Raw genomic sequence first — 23,043 nt, 5'->3', positions numbered from 1 at the left:
CCGCTCGTTCGAAAATGGAGGCCAGATGCTCGGAGCAAGCTTCACCCAATTTTTGTCTAGTAATTGTTGATGGGTTCATGCCAAACATAGGAGGTCGAGATTGGCATCAGAGAAAAGAGTTCCGCGTGACATGGCGAGAAACTGACCCCCATACGGAAAATCGTGCAAGACCATTATAACTAGTTTGATTTATTAGTATTGTTTTTACCCCTATTGCAAAACATTAAGCACTGAACACGCCAAAATTAAAAAAAAATTGTAGATTTTATGAATATTAAGTTAATATCTTGTGATCATTTTTTTTAGAGATATTCATGAATAGGCTCTAAGCCTCTAGTTGCCCAATAAGTGTTACTCATTTTTGTCTGACTTAAGCAGTGGATGAGTATTTAAGACTCACCTGTTGGATTCAGTAAGATTATGTCCAATGTGTTTAATAACTTCCTCTGCACTGATAAAATCCATTCACCTGGGTTCTAGGAAACTCGAACCCTGGACCCAGTATGTGTGTAGAAAAGGACCCCAAAGGACCGTGGACCAACTGTGTGTGAATGTGTAATCATTAGTAAATCATATTTGGTTTGTAACTCTGCAGGTATGTTGAGTAATGTTCCAGTGAGGTCTTTAGCATTTTTCTATAATGCTTTTTTTTTCCTCTCTTCTTTCTGGAACCTGTAAGCCTATTTCTCACGCACATGGGTAAACAAGCCTAATACGGAACAGGTGCAGTTCTCTTCTTGAGCTTTTCTCTTTCACCAAAGTAGGTGGTTGAACGGTTGAATTGGTTGATCGTAGTCGGTTGAACGGTTGAATTGGTTGAACGGTTGAATTGGGTGATCGTAGTCGGTTGAACGGTTGAATTGGTTGAACGGTTGAATTGGTTGATCGTAGTCGGTTGAACGGTTGAAATGGTTGATCGTAGTCGGTTGAACGGTTGAAATGGTTGATCGTAGTCGGTTGAACGGTTGAAATGGTTGATCGTAGTCGGTTGAACGGTTGAATTGGTTGAACGGTTGAATTGGTTGAACGGTTGAATTGGTTGATCGTAGTCGGTTGAACGGTTGAATTGGTTGATCGTAGTCGGTTGAACGGTTGAATTGGGTGATCGTAGTCGGTTGAACGGTTGAATTGGGTGATCGTAGTCGGTTGAACGGTTGAAATGGGTGATCGTAGTCGGTTGAACGGTTGAATTGGGTGATCGTAGTCGGTTGAACGGTTGAATTGGGTGATCGTAGTCGGTTGAACGGTTGAATTGGTTGATCGTAGTCGGTTGAACGGTTGAATTGGGTGATCGTAGTCGGTTGAACGGTTGAATTGGTTGATCGTAGTAGGTTGAACGGTTGAATTGGGTGATCGTAGTCGGTTGAACGGTTGAAATGGGTGATCGTAGTCGGTTGAACGGTTGAATTGGTTGATCGTAGTCGGTTGAACGGTTGAATTGGTTGATCGTAGTCGGTTGAACGGTTGAATTGGTTGATCGTAGTCGGTTGAACGGTTGAATTGGTTGATCGTAGTCGGTTGAACGGTTGAAATGGTTGATCGTAGTCGGTTGAACGGTTGAATTGGTTGATCGTAGTCGGTTGAACGGTTGAATTGGTTGATCGTAGTCGGTTGAACGGTTGAATTGGTTGATCGTAGTCGGTTGAACGGTTGAATTGGTTGATCGTAGTCGGCTGAACGGTTGAAATGGTTGATCGTAGTCGGTTGAACGGTTGAATTGGTTGATCGTAGTCGGTTGAACGGTTGAACTGGTTGATCGTAGTAGGTTGAACGGTTGAATTGGTTAATCGTAGTCGGTTGAACGGTTGAAATGGTTGATCGTAGTCGGTTGAACGGTTGAATTGGGTGATCGTAGTCGGTTGAACGGTTGAATTGGTTGATCGTAGTCGGTTGAACGGTTGAAATGGTTGATCGTAGTCGGTTGAACGGTTGAATTGGTTGATCGTAGTCGGTTGAACGGTTGAAATGGTTGATTGTAGTCGGTTGAACGGTTGAAATGGTTGATCGTAGTTGGTTGAACGGTTGAAATGGAAAACTCCATTTTCTATTCGCCCTCTTCCCCTTTTCCTCTCTCTCTTCAGGAAGGACAAGGCTAGCGTGTCGTGGATCAATGACAACCCTTGCCGGTTGGTTGCCGTAGTAATCAATCCATTCCAAGAGCCGCGGAGACCCACAATTGATTGACATTTGAACTGCAGCTCTGCATGCGTTCTGATTCGAAGAAGGCGGCCGCCACCCTGGGTGTAGCGTGATCACGACTCAGGTCTTCATTCATTCATTCATTCATTCATTCATTCATTCATTCATTCATTCATTCATTCATTCATTCATTCATTCATTCATTCATTCATTCATTCATTCATGTATTCTTCATTGGCATCGTGAGCTCCTATATATGATCCACAATCGTCACCACAACTTCCTATTTCATTACTTCCTTCTATCTACTTATCTAATGGCTCTCAGCATTCTTATCTTATCCATCCCTGCTCTTCTAACTCTCGTCATTGCTCCCTTCTCACTTAAAAGTCTGGATATGCAAGATAGAAGTAGATATAAGGCAAATGGGAGATGACAGTATTAGGCCAGGCTAGTAGAACTAGTAGAACTCTACTAGTAGAACTAGAAGAACTAGAATTAAGCCAGGCTAGTAGAACTCATCGTCTCATTGCTGAAGAAAATCAGAGAAGACGTGATCGCGACATATCAAATACTCAAAGAGGCAGAACGAGTGGCTTAATATTATTTTTTAACATATGTGCTAACATAACGCAAGAATATTGGCTGAAACTGGAAACACAGATCAGCTCAAGAGAGAATCGAAAATATTTTTGAAGAGTTCTGATAGTAGGTAAGCTGTGACACACCACATGGATAGTAGTAAGCTTTTTACTGCCAAGCTTCGTCAGAATGAACATAGTAGTACATTGATAAATACATGAACGTAGTAAATACATAATTGTTAGAGTTATATGATACAGAATGACCTGGTGAGCATTGAGGAAGAGCATTGATAAACAGAGGTTTTGAAAAAAAAAAAGTTTTTCAGATTTCTTGTGAATTGTTCTCATAAGAACAATTCTCATTTTATGTTTTTTTATTATTAATTCCAGTGGACGAACAGACGACAAGAGGAGGCTCAGGATCGGAACATTTGATCGCTTCCGACACAGTGAATAATACACATATACGCTAACTCAAAATTCAGAAACTAAATACTCAAATATGACATTTGCTATGCATCTGACTACTCGAAAAACCAGAAAAACTGATCTCTAGAAACTGGAGTTTGTTCTCGTGAAGCGTAAACACACACACACACACACACACACACACACACACACACACACACACACACACACACACACACACACACACACACACACACACACACACACACACACACACACACACACAAAATGAGTGCCCAAATGAGCCACAGAGATATTAGAAAGAACTTTTTTAGTGTCAGAGTGGTTGACAAATGGAATACATTAAGAAGTGATGTGGTGGAGGCTGACTCCATACTCAGTTTCAAGTGTAGATATGATAGAGCCCAGTAGGCTCAGGAACCGGTACACCTGTTGATTGATAGTTGAGAGGCGGGACCAAAGAGCCAGAGCTCAACCCCCCGTAAGCACAACTAGGTAAGTACGACTAGGTGAGTACACACACACAGGGGGGGCCTCGCGGCTGTGTTAGAAATAAATATATGATGTAGACATAATAGAGAAAAAAATAAATTGGTCAAAATGATGGGGCCCAAGAGCTAATAGCTCGATTCTGCAGATACAAATAGTAAATACACTCATACACAGGGGAGGCCTCGCGGCTGAAGTTGCCAATGCTCAGGGGTCGTCGTTCTGAGGTCCCGGATTCGATACCCGGCCAAGGCAGAAACAAATAGACAGAGTTTATTTCACCCTGATGCCCCTGGTCACCCAGCAGTAAATAGGTACAAACACACACACACTCACACACACTCACAAAATCTCAGTCATTCAACCCAATGTCCACACCCATCACAGTTACTGGTCCATGAAACCCTGAGGGCAATCCAACACTCGCACACACACACACACACACACACACACACACACACACACACACACACACACACACACACACACACACACACACACACACACATTCCTGGACAGTCGACTTGGATGGTGAGAAATGGTGTCACCATAATAGCCCTTCCGTGAGATTAATAATTCGAACGTTCGCATGTCAAGATATCATGAACTTCGGATTCTCCGTCACGTTCCGATAACTTTCTGAGATATATTTTAGATTTTAATGTCAATATCTTCTCCAATATGGGTGGAACTTTTCAGTCACCGTGGAAAATAATTATCGATTCAATTGATGATCAAATGGTTGAGGGAGTAAGAGAATGGAGTAGAGAATAATATATTGGTAGATTTAGTAATAGATTTCATGCAGGTCGGCGTTCAATCCCCGACCGTCCAAGTGGTTGGGCAGCATTCCTGCCCCCCGTCCAATCCCTAATACTTATCCTAATCCCCTTCCAAGTGATATATAGTCCTAATGGCTTGTCGCTTTCTTCTGACAGTACCTTTCCATTCAGTAGCAGATTCGTTTAGGCATCAACTGATTGATAAACACAAAAACAGAACTATAGAGCATTCAGCCTTTAAATTTGCCTATCCAGGTGGATAGAGCACATGTCAATGACCTAGCCAGGTGGATAGAGCACATGTCAATGACCTAGCCAGGTGGATAGAGCACATTTCCATGACCTAGCCAGGTGAATAGAGCACATGCCAATGACCTAGCCAGGTGGATAGAGCACATGTCAATGACCTATCTACCAGGAGGATAGAGCATATGTCAATGACCTAGCCAGGTGGATAGAGAACATGTCAATGACCTATCCACCAGGTGGATAGAGAACATGTCAATGACCTATCCACCAGGTGGATAGAGAACATGTCAATGACCTATCCAACAGGTGGATAGAGAACATGTCAGTGACCTATCCACCAGGTGGATAGAGAACATGTCAATGACCTATCCACCAGGTGGATAGAGCACATGTAAATGACCTATCCACCAGGTGGATAGAGAACATGTCAATGACCTATCCACCAGGTGGATAGAGAACATGTCAATGACCTATCCACCAGGTGGATAGAGAACATGTCAGTGACCTATCCACCAGGTGGATAGAGAACATGTCAGTGATCTATCCACCAGGTGGATAGAACGTGGGTTAACAACTGTGTTAAACAACGTCGTAACCCACTTGTCCTCCCCCCCCCTCAACCCCCAGCCTCCCATAAAAGTAGAATTATATACTAAAAACTTTATTTATAAATGTGAATACATTTACGATTGGTTTAGTTTACACAAATTTACATTAATTTATTTACTTTTAGAGATGACCATAATAATATACAATTTCTGTAATTATAATCTGTATTATCAAGATAAACTGTGTACTGAAATTTACAGTACCAATTTGTAAACTGTATACTGCATGATTTAGATTTAGAAGTTCCCTTAACCAATGATTTTAAAAATCATTACGATTTTTCAAATTCAATCAATCTGAATACGAATCTCGACTACTCTGTGTAAGGGAGATTCGACCCCCGTCCCCGTAAAGGTCATCCGACGCACAGTCATCGATAATTCATGGGCATACCAACCTTTCTCAGCGAATGAAGTTCATGTCCTGGAGCAGATTTCAGACTGCTGACACCCACACAATGAAATTACTAGTCTTATGGCTTGGCGCTTTCCCCTGATAGCCCAAGCACTTGGGTTGGTCGGTAGAGAGACGGTCTCGCTTCATGCAGGTCTATGTTCAATCCCCGACCGTCCATAAGTGTTTGGGCACCATTCCTTTTCCCCCGTCCCATCCCAAATCCTTTTCCAGACCCCTTCCAAGTGCTATATAGTCGTAATGGCTTTTCACTTTCCCGAGATAGTACCGTTGTCGAAACTTGAGAAATACCAAATATGTATTTCAGAACTTATGTGTTTTAATACCCTCTGTTTAGTTACATATAGCTATACATTCCAATTTCCTAAATATATATTTTAAAATGAAGAGAGAGAGGGGGGGTATGATTTTTTTTTCAAATAAAAACTTTCTGGGGAAAGTTTTGCAGCTGCAGCTGTCGTGTACAGAGGTTATGTGAAGAGCTGAACTATGGGAAATCGCGATGGGAAATAATATTACATAATAAGTACTAAATTTCGTAATTAATTTCGTATTAAATAACATCCTAATACCAAAACTAAAAATGTAAATGACGTAAGGAATAATTATATTAGAACTTGAATGTTTTTACTGAAAAATCACAATTAAAAATTATATTAACATTACAAATAACAATTATTATTACTATTATTAAAAATAATAATAAAACACGACTTTTCCCCCCAAAAAATCTCGTTATCTGATGGATTAAATAAAATACTTGCAGCCTCGAAAAAGGACTTTCAACACCCTTAGGAGTTGACTGCATTTTCGTAAGTCACAATCCCCGAATCTTTTACGAAAACGTGCAGCCATTCTTGCAACATACGAGATTCAATTGCAACCAATGTGTGCATATTCACTACCCGAATGTCCCTAAATACATCACTCCTGTCGGCGATACAATCGCTTAGATGGGGGGGGGGGGGGGGCGGACTCCCTCCTCCCCCTCTTGGTCATCTAAAAAAAAAAAATCGTTCAGGCTAATAAATTTTGCAAATTGCAAGATTGATCGAGTCACTTCCCGTCAACCGGAGTACGTGAAAATTGCACGATTTCATGCCCCGTTGATGCATATTTTAATATTTGCAAACTGGCCGATTTTATGATACTCATTTGCTCGCACATTCTGTTTGGACTTCTTGAAACTGTGTTAGTTATGATATTTTTATGTCATTTGGCCACTGGGATCGTCAGAGATCTTTGTAATATGTTTGAGAGGAAGAGCAAGAGCAAGGGAGAGCAAGAGAGAGCAAGTGAAAGCAACATAGAGAGAGAGAGAGAGAGAGAGAGAGAGAGAGAGAGAGAGAGAGAGAGAGAGAGAGAGAGAGAGAGAGAGAGAGAGAGAGAGAGAGAGAGAGAGAACAAGATAGCAATAGAAAGAGAGACAGCAGACAGTCGACAGGTAGATAGATATATATAGATCGACACTGACAGGCACAGTTACAGAGGCAATCCCGATATAATGGTATATTATATATATATATATATATATATATATATATATATATATATATATATATATATATATATATATATATATATATATATATATATATATATATATAACCACAGCTGTTCTGCTGGAGCACTGATTTAACCAGTCAGGTAAACAGATAACAAGCGCACTGAGCTGAACAGGACAATCAGATACAATAAATTTATGCCAAACAATGAACATAAAGTACTCAGAGGGCGTTTAGGCATTCAGATAAGAGTCCGCTAGCTTGGATTACACATGAAATAAGAAATTTTAGGTACATTTTTAGTTCACTTTGTTGTAACCTGGTTTCTAGAATTAAATCCCCGTCTCCTAGTTTCTAGGATTAAATCTAGCTTCTAGGGTTAAATCCTATTCTCCTAGTTTCTAGGATTAAATCAAGGATTAAATCTAAATCATGATGGTTTACATGACAATCTAATTGTCATGTAAACAATTACGACTCCTCTAAGACAATCAGAAACAATCAGTTCAAGAATTGTGCCCACTATTACAATAATTAATCACTTCTCTAAATGTCTTTGTATTGTAGTACTTGTTTCGCAACAAAAATTATAGATTTTTATTTAACTGGTCTTACATATATTTCAACAACTTCAATTAGTATTATAAAAACTTACTTATCACCGTTTATGCTTTCTCCTACCGACAAGAATCTGCAACAAATTTATTTTATTCAAACAAAAAATGTTTATAAATATCACAAATTATTATACATGCATAAATATATATTTACAATTTGACAAATATAAGATAAAATATCAAATTTCATCTATGGGGTTACTTATTAAACCATAATACAATTCAAGTCTCCCAAAATAAAATGCCTCTAGGTACAAATTTCACTATGTGGGAGATATGTTACTGGCCTGAAAGTTACTTAAAAAAACATTAATATGAATAGATTACCGCTGGAAAACTCCAAAATGACTAGAAAATGTTTTTAATAAGAAAAGAGAAGGTAGTTTTAGATTAATGAGGGGGAAGGAGAGGGCTATCGGGGTAAAGCGCAAAGCCATTACGACTAAAGAGAAAGGAACTATGAGGAGAAAGCGCGAGCCATTACGACTATATAGCCCTTGGAAGGGATCAGGAATTAGGATTTGGGATGGGACGGGGAGGAAGGAATGGTGCCTCAACCACTTGGACGGTCGGGGATTGATCGCCGACCTGCATGAAGCGAGACCGTCGCTCTACCGTCCAGTCCAAGTGGTTGGGTTTACGACAGAAACGTTCTCTAGCTGTACAATTGCCTATAAACTGATTATATAATGGGAACTTCAACTTTCTTTACTCTTGGCTGTCAACTTCAATGTACTCTATAACTTCGACAAAAGTCTAGATTCTCAAACTTAATACATAGATGAGGAAGCCTTCTTCATCCACAACTTTTGTGACGTTCTAATTCTTTGTCATATCTGACTTTAAAGTTGAAATTTAAAAAAAAAAGTTTATTGAGATATAAATAAACAACTCATCCCTTTGTGTGTGTTTAGACGTCAATAAACTTGTTGACCAGACCACACACTAGAAATTGAAGGGACGACGACGTTTCGGTCCGTCCTGGACCATTCTCAAGTCGATTGTGTGAATCACACAATCGACTTGAGAATGGTCCAGGACGGACCGAAACGTCGTCGTCCCTTCAATTTCTAGTGTGTGGTCTGGTCAACATACTTCAGCCACGTTATTGTGACTCATCGCCTGCATGTCAATAAACTTGTTTCAATTCCAACTTTAAATAAATATGATATTTATGATATATATATGATGAAGAATTTGAACGTTAAGAGTAGTTCAAATATTACAAGTGCAACAAGAATGTTAGGCGGAGGTCAAGGAGCTAGATCTCAACTCGTCTATAAGCACTATTAGGCAAGTATTCACCTCGTGAAATCTAAGTATAGTGATCTCTGTTAAGTTCCGAAACGAAAAATCAATATATATTTTATTCGCCTTAGTTGGCTGGGAGCCGGTGGCTGAGCGGACAGTACACTAGTACACTGTACGCGTGATTCTGTGGTCCCGGGTTCGATCCCGGGCGCTGGCGTGAAACAATGGGCAATGTTTCATTCACACTGATACCCCTGTTACCTTGTAGTAAATAGGTACGTGAGAGTTAGTCAGCTGTCACTGGCTGCTTCCTGGGGAGGTGGAGGCCTGGTCGAGGACCGGGCCGCGGGGACACTAAGCCCCGAAATCATCTCAAGATAACCTCAAGATAGGTTGGAGATGAGAAATGCAGTTACATCAATTAAAAAAAAATTGTTTTATATAACTAGAAAATGGAAACAATCTGTAACTGAACCATTCACTTCGCATCAACACTGTATGATTTTTTTTAAATTCGACCCTATCAACACAACAAATGCTAAATGATTGTTAATCCGGCCACCAGATTACTCTCTAACCACCTTTTTCCATGTTTATGAAAGAAAAACACATTTTTTTTATGTTTAGGAATGAAAAACACATTTTTCCATGTTTATGAATGAAAAACACATTTTTTTTTTTATGTTTATGAATGAAAAACACTCAGTTGTGAACCATGTTTATTTTTCTCGAACACTGATTCATTCACATCCTTGGGTCGAATCCCACCTCAATGAATGCTTATTTCACGTACGACAAATACCATTAACGCCCAACGGAACCTAACCACCTAACCTTACAAAGTACCAGACTATTTCAGAATGAAGTAATATTACCTTATATTTAAAAAGAAACATATTTAAATACGCACTACATTTAAACTGATAACTTCATCTCTGAGTTTGACCGCCGCTTGAACGAGCCTAGCCTAAGGACCGGTAAAGATTTTTACATAGGCAATTTCTTACTCACACAGTCTCGATGATCTTAAGAATTTGTGACGTAAACAAACATGGTAATTTCTGCGAGTGGGTAAAAAATATATATTAGAGAAATCAAGAGTTTGTTGCAGCTTAGAGATATATATCTAGAAGCAGTGTCTCGTATGTTAAATAATGCCGCGGGAGAGAAGAGTACACGAAAATTGTGATATATAGTTATTTGGAGATTCTTATTTAGACTTGCTTTTTCAAGTCGTAAGTCTGAATTATGTCAGTTTCCTTTTTGGTGGTTTGTGCTTGTGGGTTCAGGAGGGAGGGAGGGGGGGGGGGTTGAATAGTGTGTGTGTGTGTGTGTGTGTGTGTGTGTGAGTGTGTGTGTTGTGTGTGAGTGTGTGTGTGTGTGTGTGTGTGTGTGTGTGTGTGTGTGGTGTGTGGTGTGTGTGTGTGTGTGTTGTGTGTGAGTGTGTGTGTGTGTGTGTGTGTGTGTGAGTGTGTGTGTGTGTGTGTGTTGTGTGTGTGTGTGTGTGTGTGTGTGTGTGTGTGTGTGTGTGTGTGTGTGTGTGTGTGTGTGTGTGTGTGTGTGTGTGTGTGTGTGTGTGTAGGCAAACTGTCTTGCAAGGTTTTGTCTGTGTCCTATTGTTTGTTTTTCTCCTCTTGTCTGCATGTTATACATGTTTAGCATGTACCAACTATATTAAGAGTAATATAGTTGCTCCAAAGTCTCCTTATTTTCAGTGCAGGCGATTAGATGAGCTTGTTAATTCCATTTAACAAATCCATATGAATTCCATGTTCCGGGAAGTTCTTCATTAATCCTACAATTGATAAAAAGGTAAAATTAATGAAAAGAATGAAATATACATTTTATACTTCTTCCCAAGAGTACAAGCCTCACTCAGCACACCAAAAGGGGAACCAGCAACTCGATAGTCGGTTTGGCAAGTTAAGTTAAGTGTAGAATATAAGTCACCATGAATAGAAGTGCCAGGTAAGCTTCTGTGCCAGGTAAGTCAACTGCGGGATCACCATAGCCCGTGCTACTTTCTAACTTTTTGTTCCGAGTAGCTGAATCTAAAACAACATCAACAAGAAGCGTCGTTGAAGTCCCAAAGACACTTGAAGATGTTACACGACCAAAGATAACATTCACTCCAAACATTCACTCCCGACCGTACAAGTGGTTGGGCACTATTCCTTCCCCCCCCCCCCCCCCCCGTCCCATCCCAAATCCTTATCCTGACCCCTTCCCAGTGCTATATAGTCGTAATGGCTTGGCGCTTTCTCCTGATAGTTCCCTTCCCTTCCAAACATTCTACCACCTACGGGTTACTCAGGTCCGTGCCACCTCTTGCAGTGGCTAAATCTTCATCAATCAGAAGTGTCGTCCGTGAGTCTAACTTCAATAAGTGGTTGAGAGTCACTCACTCTAGACTAACTTCGGTTCTACACCGCCATCACTATTCTCCACCAACAATACATGACGAGTCTAGACGCCTCGCAACACAGCGAACAGTTAGATTTAGGCCGAATTCGAGCTATCAGCTCTCGCCCCGTATTCGAGCTATCAGCTCTCGCCCCGTATTCGAGCTCTCAGCTCTCGCCCCGTATTCGAGCTATCAGCTCTCGCCCCGTATTCGAGCTCTCAGCTCTCGCCCCGTATTCGAGCTATCAGCTCTCGCCCCGTATTCGAGCTCTCTACCCTCGAAGGCGCTCTAGCTTTCTAGTCCTCACTTCGTCTCATCTACCCCTGACATGTCATTACATTTCCAATAACCAATGGCTAGAACCAAGACTACATTAAATAAACATTGAAAAACACTAAATTCTTTGAGTCTTGTCACCCAAACTCGTATACATAAACAAATATTGTATCAAAGTATAGTCTATTAATCCCCTTTGTCCTGTATGTATTATTCTTAGCTTCGAGGGATGATTATATTTAACAACTGTGTGTGCGTGTGCGTGCGTGTGCGTGCGTGTGTGTGCTCGGTCCGGCAAACGTACCCAACATTAAGTATTTATAGACGATGTGTACTGAGCGGCTGGCCAGCTGATTCCACAACCTGCCAGGTACAAGGGTTTCCAGACTCACTCACTCACTCTCTCTCTCTCTCTCTCTCTCTCTCTCTCTCTCTCTCTCTCTCTCTCTCTCTCTCTCTCTCTCTTTCTCTCTCTCAAATTTTGTGTGTGTGAGAGCAGTATCTTCCTGATAATATTATGTAGCAAGGAGGAAAAGAAGCAGAAAGGAGAGGAAATACTGCTGGACGAAAGTGACAGGAAGATTGAAGAGATCAGGAACGAGGACAAAACCAGGTCTCAGAAGTCACTTCAGGGGGAGAGAAGGCAAAGTGTGGGTTGTGGGGATATACAACTCCCATGACAATTAAAAATGATCCAGGCAGGAACTACGGGAATACAAACTGAGTTGGCACAAACTTCCTGTAAGTTGAGGTAGAAATATACATTAAAAAGTGAGGATGCTAGATATGGGGGAATTAAATCATGGACTAAGTGGATAACGACGCATACATATGCATGCCAGTAGAGATGGAAATTGTTGAAGCATACCAGATGAACCATGTAAAGCAGATAACAAAATTCGTCCACAGAATGGAATATAAATATAGATAACCACAAGCCCATCCCCTAAGGCTCAAACATTAAAAGAATAACATCAGCAGTGTATGCAAAGCTGATAAAGGTTAAAACGATCTTCAGATACCGTACTAAAGCTTTAAAACAGCAGACTTGGTACCATTTTAGAATATGAGGACCCAACATAAGAATCTCATATCCTCTCAGACAAAGTTCGATTCCCAGAGGTTTTCCCGAATTTCGGTTCATGAACCGAGTGACACTGCAACCCGTCTTTTTAAAAGAAAAGTACTTAGAGCAACTATTCGGTCGATCATACCAATATGAAGTGATGGACCTGCAGATAGTAATATTTTTGTGTTACTGAATTGGGAAACTTCGGAAACATTTATATCAGCCACAAATTGACCTACCTTAACCTTTCCCAGCAATCATAGGCCTAATACACATTAGCCCTTATACAATACATATATGATAAAATAGGCCTATCAAATCATTATGAAGCCGTTTTGGACCATTATCAAGCCGTTTTGGACCATTATCAAGCCGTTCGGGACCATTATCAAGCCGTTTTGGCCCATTATCAAACCGTTTTGGACCATTATCAAGTCGTTCTGGACCATCATCAGGCCATTTTGTACCATTATCAAGCCGTTCTAGACCCTTATCAAGCCGTTGTGGACCATTATCAAACCGTTTTCGACCATTATCAAGCCATCCTGGACCATTATCAAGCCATCTTGGACCATTATCAAGCCATCTCGGACCATTATCAAGCCATCTTGGACCATTATCAAGCCATCCTGGACCATTATCAAGTCGATAGTGAATAGAAACGTCGGCGTCTCTCCAATTTCTAGTGTGTGGTTTGGTCAAAAATAACATTGCTACAGCCGGACAAGACCTGATCGCAATTACAGCCTGCACAGGAATATTGACAAGGCCCGCTAGGGGATTGCTATTAGGAATGGCAGAGATCAGAGCGAGGGGACAGGCAGGATGAGGGGACGCATGCCTGGAAATAGAACAATGGGACGGCAGAACTGGACGAGGACACACAGAGAGAAGGGGACAGAGCAACTTGGGCAATGGGACACATAGGGAGGCAACATGATGATGAGACACACGAGTGTGACACAGGACACATGAAGAACATCCTCAAAATGAACACAGAATGGGAGATAAAGATATAAAAGAAAACTAACACACTAGAATAAAAATGTGTTCAGAAACATATTGAGTTAATTTTTTTTAAGAGAAAATGTATTGATAAATTCCCCCCCCCCCCATGTGGCGTGTATATACACAAACACCAAAAAAATGAATGTGTAGAATAAAATGCATTAACCGGTCAGAGCAGCGGCCAACTTTCGCAATTCGGCTCAGTTTTCCAGCATAATAAACAAAGGCTGATGTCCGTTTCCATGACAACCGCCACCATGAGCACTATACCAGATTTTTGTTTACTCCTGAACATTTTTGACATGCTGTTTTACCTGTCCTTGCCGTTTTATATATCTATATTTGAATGTTGCCATGGGAACCAGAACACAGACAAGGTTAGCTGATATTGTGTCCTGCATGAACCGGAAAATATTGAGCATGAAAGTACATATACATTATATATATATATATATATATATATATATATATATATATATATATATATATATATATATATATATAATGTAAATACTCACGACACATATATACACTCACACGGCACCTGGCTTTGCTCGGGTGACAAGGCTACCTCTTCACTACTTTCTATCCTCCTTATCACTGTAATCTTTACTGTATCTTCCTCACTGTAACCATTTTAACTACAATCTTCATTTCTGTATCCATTATCATTACCTCACACCTCTCCTTCAGCACAACTTTGATATAATAAGATACAATACACTGTGTATCTAACTCATTAAGACTATTACTTCTTAGTTAGCTATATGAATCTTGGGGTTTAGTCCCTGAGTCCATTATGTGCCCCTGTAATCTTTTCCCCTCTCTACTGCCTACAAGATGGGTATGGGTTGCATAATAAGTGAACAAAACTTAAGTAACAACACCTCTATCCCTCTCCTTCATAATCTTCCCTACCCTTTCCTACCATTCATTACCTTACCTACCCTTCGCCAGCTTCCCTATCCTTAGCAATATACCCAATCTTCTTACCTCATTCCCTCTGTACACTAGCCACTTTCCCTATCCTCCCCTCCATCCCTATCCCTTACCAGAGTAAAAAAAATGACAGTTTTTTGGAGACAGTTCTCTTTCTGCGTCTGTTTCTATGTATGTTTTGTAGTACTTCAAACCAATTAGGTGATTATACACACACAAACAAACACACACAAACCCTCAAACCCAAACTAAAGCCCACGCACCAAAAACTGATAATTTTCTGTCGCATTGATATATTTAATTCATTTGGAGTTTTAATTGCATTTAAAGAACATTTGTAGTTTAAATATTCTTGACAATGGCTCTGTCATTTTAATCCCAATTGTGGGGGACGCCATGAAATGGGAATATGTATACCTGCTTCAGAGAGACGGTAAAACGAATAGAAATATGTGAATTTTACCCTGTCGTAGCTCAGTCGATTAAGGCAGTGTCTGGGATGCTCCTGGACGCAGGTTCGAATCCACGTCACGGCCCTTATGGATTTGTTCTTATGTGGATGGAAATTCATCAAGAGACAGAAGCGTGGTTGAAAATAGACGGGTGAACGTGACGGGAGGTTTGACGAGACATCAGTCTCATGTCTCATGATATCATGATATCTCATGGCATCTCTCATCAACTCGCTTCTCAAGCAGGAGAAAAGTAGCTGAGTTAACAATAAACAATTTACTCCTTCACTTGAGAGATTTACCAACAGGACGATCTAACATAATAATAATAATAATAATAATAATAATAATAATAATAATAATAATAATAATAATAATAATAATAATAAGGTTTATTCTGGTAAAAAGTACATACATACATACATACATACATACATACATACATACATACAAAATGAGTTACAGAATATTGGATTTCTAGATGATCAACATTATGTTCATTACTAATGTATCAGACTGGTAACTATTATCATTTAACCTCCAAGTAAATTAGTAAACAAAATCAACCCTTTCCTCATTTTCTGTAAATGTCAAAATCCTTACAAAAATCTTCCTCTCTCTCTCTCTCAAAAATAATCTATTACATTAAAATCTCTCTCCAGGACGACAGCTCAAAGAATATATAGGTGAGAATACGACCCGACTTTATGGATAAATTAAAAGGAATAAGATGAAGATATGATATATACACACAAGAGGTGTCAAGAACATCTGATCATAAAGGCTCTCCCTGAAGGACGCCTCTCCAGGGGGGAACGGGTTTAGAGCCGTACATAAAAGCAGTTTAGAATATTATAGACTCGCTTCGTAAAGATTTTTATGGTGTCACCCCTCGAAATAATGCACGTGGAGTCATGGCCTCTGGAGGACGTGAAAATTTAATGTTTTCCTGAAGAAATAGAGAAGAATATATGTATTTTACACACACACATACACTAGGAGGGATACCCGGGAGCTCCTGGGTCTCTTCCCTCCTTCCCTACACCTCCTTCTCTTCAGATGAACAAATCCACAAGGGCCGTGACGAGGATTCGAACCTGCGTCTGAGAGCATCCCAGACGCTGCCTTAATCAGTTTTTGATTAAACAGCAGTTTTTGTTCATTTGATTCATCACGCAATTGTGATTATCTGTGTGTAATCCTACTCTTCAGTCTTCCCCTTTCACTCCTCTTTCAGTACCCTTCACCAACTTTCCGACCTTTCACCACCACCTCGCCATCATCTAAGCAAGCTTCCGCGTGGGTTACATGACCATCCATCACCCGGCAACCCTCGTGGTAAAGAGTTTTGCTTAAAGTTTCTTATCGAATCCTTGTATATGCTGGATGACCTCCCAGGGTGAAGTGATGACCTCTACCACTTAAGCTTACAAGCAGTCAATGATGTAGTAAGACTGAATAGCCAATGGGGTGACCCCTGGCCGCCCAAGTTTGAGTCCTAGATGGGGTCATAGCGTTTATTATGATTTATACATGTATTATATTATATATAATTATATATATTAGTGGGGAAAGTGGTTATAGGAGTGATGATAGTGGTAGTCTACCTGGTGGGTAGCGTATCGAAGAGTAACGTCAATTGATCGTAATCAACGATACTTTAGCGATGAATCAATTATTCATCGTCAAACTAATGCCAGTTTGGGATATTGTGCTCAGCTGGTCGTGGTAGTTGTGGTGGTGGTTGTGGTGGTGGTCGAGGAAGAAGTAGTGATTGTAGTAGTAGTGATTCGGGTTAAGGGTGGACAAGGTCATAATCGCGGCGATTGTTGTAGTGGTGATGGTGATTGTAATGGTGGTGATAGTTGAAGTAGTGGTAATATTGGTCTTGTGCATTATGGGAGCGGGCGATAGCGGCTATAATAGTGGTATTAGTGGTCATTCTGATAATGATAACGGGGGGGAGGGGATGAATACTGTGCAGGTGATGATGATGTTGATATAAAATATGATGCTTGTGCATGATAAGGATTTTGATACAAAAGAGTTCACATACAACGAAGGAAAGATCAAAGAGAGAGAAAGAGAGAGAGAGAGAGAGAGAGAGAAAGAGAGAGAGAGAGAGAGAGAGAGAGAGAGAGAGAGAGAGAGAGAGAGAGAGAGAGAGAGAGAGAGAGAGAGAGAGAGAGAGAGAGAGAGAGAAAGAGAGAGAGAGAGAGAGAGAGAGAGAGAGAGAGAGAGAGAGAGAGAGAGAGAGAGAGAGAGAGAGAGAGAGAGAGAGAGAGAGAGAGAGAGAGAGAGAGAGAGAGAGAGAGAGAGAGAGAGTAAATTGCCTCTTTGGATCTCTTCTACGAATGACTTCAAAGAGACAAATGAATATCTTGTTGCCTCTCTTTAAATCCAGAATTGTTTACATCTTGAGACTTAACATGTCATAAACGCGATTTATCGGAGACCAGTAGAGCAGTGTGGGCGCGACAGGAGTCTAGAACCCAAGGGGCCAGATTCACGAAGCAGTTACGCAAGCACTTGCGAACCTGTACATCTTATCTCAATCTTTGGCGGCTTTGTTTACAATTATTAAACAGTTAATGAGCTTCGAAGCATCAGGAGGCTGTTTATAACAATAACAACAGTTGAATGGCAAGTTTTCACGCTTGTAGACCGTTTAATAAATGTAACCAAAGCCGTTGAAGATAGAGGAAAGATGTACACGTTCGTAAGTACTTGCGTAACTGCTTCGTGAATCTGGCCCCTGGTCGCTACTTAAGGAACATGTGGATGTTAGTGAGGCCATCAGTTGTCCGATTCATAGTAGGAACTGAACAAGGTGGTCTACTGCCGTCATATAAACGAGAACGTTGGGGAAAGTGGGCTTCTTCAGAAGGCAAGAGGAAAACCTGGTGATCATCTACCAACCACAACAGGCGGCTGAATAAGCAGCAGCTAGTTTATAGTTTATTAAAGGTAGCTAAATCTCTCTCTCCCCCATTCCCCTTGTGTTAAGATTATTATAGGTAATATTTCAGTGATTTGGGATTATTTTTTTTTCTGACTGCTAGTGAGTGGGTATATATATATATATATATATATATATATATATATATATATATATATATATATATATATATATACATATATATATATATATATATATATATATATATATATATATATATATATATATATTTAATATACTTTCTGGCATATTTGAAAAGCATTTTTAAGTATGCCAGAAAGTATATTATTTTTATTCTATAAAACTTGAGTTTATCCAGAAAACCAAAGAGTTATAAGAGAGTGAAACACAATGTTAAATTAGGTTACACACACTTGGTAAAGAAGATAAGATAATGTTGAATCTGGTGTTAATATTGAGTACTCACCTTAGATGAATTATAGATATTTAAACTATATTTAACTCCTTAATATTCTATGTTGACATTTGGTCTACACACTGTGTTGCTGACTTTGGAGTTTATATGTGCTGGAAGAAGCTATTTTTTGGGCTGTATATAGAGCTCTAGGCGATGTTGCCATTTGAATTAAAATTTCACTGAGAGTGCTGAAAGAATTTTACTGTGTAAATGTCTACACTCTCTTCAGGGCCTTTTGCTGGTCACGAGAAGGTGTACATTTGTTTCGGTAAATATTTGTAAATTTCATTCGTGTGTTGTGTGTTATCCACCTTCACTTACCAAATTGTTTCCCTAAGGCCGTGAGTGAATATCATTTCAATCAATGCTAAACTGAGACTCTGGGCCACTGAATGGTTAAAGATTATCTTGATGCTGTAAGCCTGATAGATTGCGGTTGTGAGCCTGATAGATTGGCGATCTTACATGAGAAGTACTATGTGCGAGGGGCTAGGTTACTAGTGGTGAGCCCTGAGGGGCTAGACTACTAGTAGTGAGCCCTGAGGGGCTAGACTACTAGTAGTGAGCCCTGAGGGGCTAGGTTACTTGTAGTGAGCCCTGAGGGGCTAGGCTACTAGTAGTGAGCCCTGAGGGGCTAGGCTATTAGTAGTGAGCCTTGAGGGGCTAGGCTACTAGTAGTGAGCCCTGAGGGGCTAGGCTACTAGTAGTGAGCCCTGAGGGGCTAGGCTATTAGTAGTGAGCCTTGAGGGGCTAGGTTACTAGTAGTGAGCCCTGAGGGGCTAGGCTATTAGTAGTGAGCCCTGAGGGGCTAGGCTACTAGTAGTGAGCCCTGAGGGGCTAGGCTACTAGTAGTGAGCCCTGAGGGGCTAGGCTACTAGTAGTGAGCCCTGAGGGGCTAGGCCACTAATAGTGAGCCCTGAGCAGTGCCGTCTGTACGGACACTGATGTACAGGAAACTGTGCTGTTCTCAAACCAATCCTCCCGGGGGGGGGAAAAGACTGTCTCTATGACCCCCTTCGTGTGTGACTGGGGTTCCCCCTGGGTAATAGTGGCACCATAGAAGGGCCGAACGCCTGTGCCACACCCTATAATAATTATACTGCAGCTGGAAACATCTAAACGTGAAAGGGACACAGAGGTCACAGTTCTCAAAGTCATGTCAAAGTCAAAGTTCCACAGTTACAAAGACAGTAACGATACAAAACTCGCTGGTCAATGCAGGCTTATACGTGATGATAGTGCTAATAATATTTTTTATAATATATTTTTATATTATATCAGACTTGACTGAGGAGTCACTCAGTCAAGTCTGAAACCGATAATACAGCTTGATACAGTAAATAACCAGTTCAAGAGCCGGGGTGTAAAAATAGATGACCAATGCCCCCCAGCTGTCAGTACTTTCGTAATGCTAAACAGAGTTATATGAAACCCTAATTAGGCGCTTCACCACCGCTCACAAGGCTGGTTTATAATGCTATACTGTTTGCCAACTCAGCGGGTGTTATTAACAAGGCTTTAACTAATTATATAATTATTCCACACTCGCAAATCCCAGATAACATGGCAAGCAATTTATGTACTTTGATTTTCGACAAAAAGTAATTTTCAACATTATTATCGTAGAATGGCGGAACTTTTACCATGTGTAAAATGAGAGAGAGAGAGAGAGAGAGAGAGAGAGAGAGAGAGAGAGAGAGAGAGAGAGAGAGAGAGAGAGAGAGAGAGAGAGAGAGAGAGAGAGAGAGAGAGAGTGAGAGAGTGAGAGATAGAGAGAGAGAGAGAGAGAGAGTGAGAGAGATAGAGAGAGAGAGAGAGAGAGAGAGAGAGAGAGAGAGAGAGAGAGAGAGAGAGAGAGAGAGAGAGAGAGAGAGAGAGAGAGAGAGAGAGAGAGAGAGAGAGAGAGAGAGAGAGAGAGAGAGAGAGAGAGAGAGAGAGAGAGAGAGAGAGAGAGAGAGAAAGAGAGAGAGAGAGAGAGAGAGTGAGTGAGTGAGTTTGGAAGCGGGTGTAAGGGCTCAGTGATGGAATATTCATTTCATTTTCATTTCATCAAGACTTACACCAACCTGAAAATATTCATTTCTTAATGTCTAATTTTATCATTATATTTGTCATCAGTCTTATGATCGTTATTATACATATGTGTGTGAACCTGAGTGTGCATTTTTATGTATGTTGTATGATTTTATCTCTGCGTGTATGACTGTATTGGTATGTATTTGTCGGTATTTACTGAAACTCACCACATAAAACCTATTCCGAGAAGTTAACATACAAACTTTTCAAACAAAATATTGCCCAAAATGCCCAACTTTTCGTATATACTCAGAAGCAACCTGTTAAGAAAAAGCTACGAAACTTCACAAAATGTTACCTTACCTTGCGTTGCTTTCGAGGATCAACGTCCCCGCGGCCCGGTCTCTGATTGTGGGCGCTCCTGATTGGTGGCCTTGTCAACCAGGCTGTTGGAGGCAGCTGCTCACAGCCTGATATATGAACCAAAGACTGGTTGATCATGTATCCTTAGAAGGCATTTATCAAAGTCCTCTATTGAATACCGCGAGAGGCCGGTCAGTTATGCTGCTTAAGGTAAAAGTGCGTTGAAAAGCTTAAGTTGAAAGTGACTTGAAAAGCTTAAGTTAAAAGTGCGTTGAAAAGTTTTAGACCTTTAATATAATTCTCTCTCATTGTACCTATTGCACCTTTTGCTTTTCAATGTTACTATTTAGTTCCTTCCTTCCATGATTTTTAGTTCCATGTAGTGATATTTTCCCTGTTTCCAAGTGTAAATTATTATGCATCTACGTAAATTAATATGTAAAATATTATACATTCCTAACCAGACCACACACTAGAAATTGAAGGGACGACGACGTTTCGGTCCGTCCTGGACCATTCTCAAGTCGATTGTGCGTTGATCGATCGACTTGAGAATGGTCCAGGACGGACCGAAACGTCGTTGTCCCTTCAATTTCTAGTGTGTGGTCTGGTCAACATACTTCAGCCACGTTATTGTGACTCATCGCCTGCTTATACATTCCTCTTATGCTCTAGGGAATACAGATTTAAACATATTAAGTGGTCCCAATAATTTAGGTATTTCATTGCTTGAATTCTAACAATTGGAGATCTTTGCAAGCTTTCAAGGTCAGAATTTCTCCAGCTTTGAATTGTGCAATAATGTTAATTGTGCAATAATATTGCATCCTAGAGAACACTCGTTGCTGGTCGGGTGTATGCTTTTAATTATATTATATGCATTATATTTTAGAATACATTATTCTTAGTATATATTATACGCTTAAAATTATTAAAATCGATTATCATATACTGCAATTCTAATTATATTTCTGTTTGGCTTAGGAAGTCAAAATGTACAATTGATGTAACGTTACAATTGTACTCTTGTGTTCCAGCAGACATTCATGTTATAATCTTACGAGACTTAAATAACAAGATATCAAGTCATCATCTGTACAATCAGGTCTTGGAGTTTCCCCAGATCCTTGGGGGGAAATATGTTGCATTGTGTAATTCTGATTGGTGGTTTGATACACGGTGTAGGCGAAGTCCAAGACTGAGCAGCGAAAGAGTGGCTGTATTTCGATGGATTCATGGTAGATGGTACTGTATTTTACTGTATTTTCCATGAAAAGGAGGAACAGTCAACACTGTGTAGATGATACGTGTGATTGTATTGATCTCGATCTGAATCTTAGGTGTAGCTAGGCATTCTTAGGTGTTGCTAGGCATTCTTAGGTATTGATAGGAATTCTTAGGCGTTCCTAAGTATTCTTAGGTGTTGTATATAATTGGCAAGTATACTACGTTGATTTACACACTTACATGTTGTGAAATTGATATAATTACGTCAAATCTTCACGCCTAACATCATCATCTCCAAACAAAATACTTTGAAACAAAATCTATAATTGCACAATTGTGCATTATGCATTTTATAATTGTTCAATTATGCAAAGGATTAGAAAAAAATATGTTAATATATTCGTAATCCATCCCATTACTTCATAACAAATGGACGTATTGGCTATGAATGTAAGGTTGTGAAGCAATAAATAATATCTTTCAAATTTAACCTCTAAAGGACTGCTCAATCTTCCCCACTGAGATGATTTAATGGATAGATAGATGAGATCTCTGGATGGATAGAGGGAAGTGGACGAGAGGGGAGATAGATAAGTGAGAGGGGGAGATAGATAAGTGAGAGGGGAGGTAGGCAAGCGAGGGGAAGTACGAATAGAGTGGAAAGTAGTTACCTATAACTAAAGAGGGGTAAAAATGAGATGAAAAGTGAAGTAAAATATATGAAGGGAGAAAGGAAGGTGGTCAAAAAAGAGTTGGAAAAGAGATTTAAACATACGAGGAAAACAGAGAAAAACGCAATAAACTGAAGGAAAGCGAAATCGAATGAGAAGTGCTAGAATTCAGT

The 23,043-nt window shown here is 40.1% G+C and overlaps 1 protein-coding gene across 1 annotated transcript; it reads right to left on the bottom strand.

The window, feature by feature from the left end:
- Window positions 1–687: 687 nt before the first annotated feature.
- Window positions 688–2,187, bottom strand: LOC123752582 (uncharacterized). The gene has a single exon (XM_045734628.1). The coding sequence runs from the start codon at window positions 2,185–2,187 to the stop codon at window positions 688–690; it is 1,500 nt and encodes a 499-aa protein (XP_045590584.1).
- Between the last annotated feature and the right edge of the window lie 20,856 nt (window positions 2,188–23,043).

This window comes from Procambarus clarkii, chromosome 14 (assembly GCF_040958095.1).
Source record: "Procambarus clarkii isolate CNS0578487 chromosome 14, FALCON_Pclarkii_2.0, whole genome shotgun sequence".
Lineage (NCBI taxonomy): Eukaryota > Metazoa > Arthropoda > Malacostraca > Decapoda > Cambaridae > Procambarus > Procambarus clarkii.
Note: the sequence above shows the minus strand (reverse complement) of the source record. Positions and strands in the feature narration are given on the sequence as shown.